Source organism: Poecilia latipinna, unplaced genomic scaffold (assembly GCF_001443285.1).
Source record: "Poecilia latipinna isolate Pla-1442-1.1 unplaced genomic scaffold, P_latipinna-1.0 Scaffold596, whole genome shotgun sequence".
NCBI classification, from domain to species: Eukaryota; Metazoa; Chordata; class Actinopteri; order Cyprinodontiformes; family Poeciliidae; genus Poecilia; species Poecilia latipinna.
This window is the reverse complement of record NW_015113212.1, coordinates 139,067-143,369: the sequence shown is the minus strand read 5'-3', so window position 1 is coordinate 143,369 and position 4,303 is coordinate 139,067. Positions and strand designations below refer to the sequence as shown.

Here is a 4,303-nt window from a genome sequence, read left to right as displayed (position 1 = left end):
CAATCATCAGCCTATAAAATGCTGGGCGGGCCACATAAAATGACATGGCGGGCCACATAAAATGACATGGCGGGCCACATAAAATGACATGGCGGGCCACATGTGGCCCGCGGGCCTTGAGTTTGACACATGTGCTATAAGGTAATTTCATGCCTGTCAACAACTTTCTTTTCTTGTCTCTCTCCAACAAAGCCCAGATAGAAAATGTAAAAAAAATAAAAATAAAATAAGGAATAATAAATAATAATAAATATAATTAATAATACATAATGAAACGCTTTACTTTGAGAACTCCTAGGAAAACATTCTGAGTTGCGGTGATGAGTTCCTCTCTGTGCTCAGGCAGATTAGGCTGGATGCTGAGTTTCTGCGCCGCCAGCAGGACGTGGCGCCCGGACACACTGAGCGGCTCCAGCAGCGACGACATCTCCATGTGCAGAACTTCATCTTCTGTATTACTAATTAGCCTGAAAGTTGAAGGGTCAGCATTAATCCGATCACACAGCTGCAGAAACCAGCTGACTAAACAGTACATACCTGGAGACCACTGCCGCCATGTTGTCAGTGGCTTTAACTACCTCCAGAGCCGCTGCCTCCAGCCGGCTGAACAGCTCGGACTCATCATCCATAATGTCACACAGCAGCACCAGGTAACATAAATGAGTTGCAATGGGGGCCACCACCCTCTCCAAAGCTAAGGTCCTGACAAAGCTGTGCTCCAGTAACGAGGACATAGCTCTGATAGTAGCTCTTACTGGTGAAAATGAGCCTGTGGTGCTTCAGCTCCGGTCAATGCTGGAGCCGTTTTAATAATTCAGCAGGTGATAGATTTCAGTGTTTCATAGCAACTGTTGTCACCTTATCAACTTTACACATTAGCAAGTGATAAAGTATGGAAGATAAATTTTGTATGCATTTAAGAAACTCCACAGGTGTTCTTGAATAATCGATTATTTCAAAGATTTCTGTGAAAAACTCAACTTACTAGTATACATTTAGAAAATACTGTATATGTCACCAATGAAGTTATGGTTTAAAAACCTTTAAATAAACATGTCTGATTAAAAATCAGTGTTTTTCATACGATACTAGCGTAACAAGACTGATGTTAAAAATATTTTTGGTGATAGTGATTTTTAGGTTCAAATATTTTGAATGGCACAAAAACCACTGTCTACTTGAGATGTTAGCAGTAACAGGAAGTGGGATAATTTAATGTAGCTTATATATCAATCTATGAAGATAAATTCATAGATTTAAAAAAAATAAAAACCCATCCGACAAGATTTAAATTGGACATAAATATTTTATAAAATAATGGCATTTTATATGAATTTACTGCAGTATTGCTTTTATATTGACTATTTAGTCAGGTTAGAAAAATAGAAATGATAATTTACATAAAGATAAGTATGAAAAATATGTTTTTGCCCACTGCACATTTCATGTTGGGGGGGGAAAACAGTGGCGAATTCAGCAAACAAGAAGTTCAATTTTTGTAAGTACTTAAATTTCACAATTTTAAATGTATATATTTTAATGTTTTGAGTGGTTAAATATTGTGATCCATAAAAAGAAACTGTAAGAAAGTAAAATAAAACAAGAAAACATTGTAACATACCACACCAAAAATAATGACTGGACATCAATTGTATCTGGAACTAGAAGACACTTATAACAAAATCCCTTCATATTCTGAAATGCCGATTTCATTCATCAACGTTTTGTCAATTTAAAAGCAGTGATGCTCCCAGCAGGTGGCGCAAAATTCCATCAAAAACAAAGCACTCAACCGAAAAAAGTAAACAAGCACAGAGTTTGGATATTTCACTCTGAAATTTATCGACAGATAAATATACAGCTCAGTCATGACTTTAAACATCAAAGGTACAGCACACTATAATGGAAATGATACTCACTGACAGTAGTACACTCAGAACAAAAGTCCAAACATTGGTGTGATTAACGAAGGCATCCAACACTGAATCATCACAGTTAGACTTTTACAAAAACAAACAGAACAAAACAAAAGTCAAGTGTTGGTTTCCTAAATGAATTCATAAATGAAGTTTAGCATCTTTGACTTTGGTGCAGAGGAAGGACGTGAAAGTGTACAGTATACGCTGCTGTGATGCCAGTGAAATTCAATAGTGACAAAATATTCTGCACAATAAAAGACTGAAGCAGCCATTAGTAGGTATAAAGTGGCTTAAAGTTTAAGTCTAAGCAGGTTAGGAAATATTTGAGCTCTTAAGAATTGCACTTTTACTGTGAATCTGATACATAGCGTACAGTAATTTTTCTTTTAATTTTTCATCATTTAAAAGTGGGAATGTGGGGCCAGTTGCAACAGGTTCATTAAGCGTCCTGATTTTAAAGCTTGATTTAAAGTTTTTATTCTCAACCTGTGGGATAATTTATCCTTTTGATCCCTTTATCTTAAACTGAGTTATTCCCATGATCCCCAAAGAGCTTGTTTTTTGTGTAGCGGCTGAGTGCAGCCAAGTTCCATTTATTTTTAGGAGATTACTCATGCCGTCGAGCCCTGTAAACAACTCTAAGATTTCCTATTTGACTCTAAAACCCAAAAATAAAAAAAAAAAAAAAAAAAAAACAAGAGTCTAGAGTAGGTTTTAAGAAAGCAAAAATAGAGGTTTTATACGAACAGTCTTTCATGACATAATTAATTTTCAAGGGGATGAACTTGAAAAATCTGATGCATACTTTTGAAACAGCTCGGTTCGATTTTACATATGTCAAAATTCAAAACGTCCGATAAGAGCAAAGAGCTGATCACACTGAAAAAGCTTGAAATTTGAATGCTAAGATTGAACAATATTTTGTATTTTACACATAAAAGAAAATAGACTAAAGAAGTAAAGTTATAACTGATATCTCTTCAGTGCTTGATGACATAAGATTGAACAATGCTCCCATAGTCTTTAAAGGGCATTAAAAAAAAAATTCTAAAAGGGATGCAGTCATTTGTGTGGAAATAAAATTACACAGAGAAAGGTAAAAAAGAGATACAGGCACATCTCAATTAATTAGAATATCAGGAAGAAGTTTATTTAATTCAGTAATTTAAATTAAAAAGTGGAAGTCATATAAGGGATCGTGTAACACTGATTGGAATATCCCTTAAGTCTGTGATTATTCCTGTTATTTTTCCATGATTCTTTGCCACATGTTTTTCTTCCATTAAACTTTCTTTCACAGCTTTGTGGCTTAGTCTCTTTCTGGAGGTTGTCAGAAGCTGTCCAGTCTAGAAGACAATTTAACAATTTTGTATAATTTCTTGATCAAAAATCCCTATTTTTGTTGTTCTCCTGCAATTCTGATACACCACGCTTAAAATTTATTAAATTTGAACATCAAATCATGAAAACAAATAGGCAATAATGCTTCAGATATGTCACTCTGTGTCTAAATAATTAAAAGGAGTTTCAGTTTAACTTAAATATTGAAATAAATTAAACTTTTTGATCAAACTTTTAGGAATGAGTTGAAAATACAGACGACTCCACTCATATGTTACAGATTAAAAGCTTTGGAGCAAAATGCATTCATTCTCTTCAAACATCAGTGCTTTTAGGAAAAAAAAAAAAAAAAACTGCAAAAAAAAACTGCAGATAAAGAAAGTTTCTAATGGCATTAATAACCTTCCTTTTTTTATATGGCTTGAAAGTGTATGTATAAAAATAAATTTGCTATGTATCACAGCCCTGAGGGTTTTGTTGTCCACCAGTATTCATGCTCTCTAGATCCACAGCTCGGCTCCACCGGCGTGGAGTTCCCTCATCACAGAACAGCCGATTTCCACAGCAAGTATCCTCCTCTGAGCCCCATATTCACCTCAGAAGCCCCTTCCCTGGACCCCACCACCGACACCCCAAATAATAGAGAGTCTCCAGAAAATATGGAGAATAATCTTCTCTTCCACATATGAAAGACTTTGAAGAATCTGGTGCCACCGGGGCGGCTGCGCTCCCAGTGCTATTGGATCCATCTTAAGCCTAATCTCACTGGCTCCGCTTGGGCCCCAGTCGAATGTCTCAGTGGTCCTTGTCCATCCAGTCCCAGCTTTCATCACTGTCCTTCCGGTTCTTTTCAGCTTCAATGATCTCTCTGTAGTGTCGACGGAAGAAACCCATCTGTTAAGAGAGAGAGAGAGAGAGAGAGAGAGAAAAAAAAGAGAGAGAGAGAGAGAGGGGGAGGGAGGATTCGTTTTTAGAGAGGTGGCCACAAAGTGATGCACACGCTGCAGAAAAACAAAATCTGACCCAAGTATTTTGGTCTAGTT

General features: G+C 36.4%; 2 protein-coding genes across 2 annotated transcripts in view; both read right to left on the bottom strand.

The window, feature by feature from the left end:
- The window catches only part of LOC106953676 (catenin alpha-like), an 11,887-nt gene extending 11,153 nt beyond the window's left edge, over positions 1–734 (bottom strand). Inside the window, exons 1-2 of the mRNA XM_015042598.1 lie at positions 538–734; positions 284–467 (exon numbers count right to left, since the gene is read on the bottom strand). Coding sequence (XP_014898084.1) covers positions 284–467; positions 538–734 — 381 coding nt within the window. The remainder of the gene's footprint in view (positions 1–283; positions 468–537) is intronic.
- Positions 735–1,817: 1,083 nt separating this feature from the next.
- Positions 1,818–4,303, bottom strand: part of itga9 (integrin, alpha 9) — an 86,202-nt gene continuing 83,716 nt past the window's right edge. Inside the window, exon 28 of the mRNA XM_015042581.1 lies at positions 1,818–4,154. Coding sequence (XP_014898067.1) covers positions 4,056–4,154 — 99 coding nt within the window. The 3' untranslated portion in view covers positions 1,818–4,055. The remainder of the gene's footprint in view (positions 4,155–4,303) is intronic.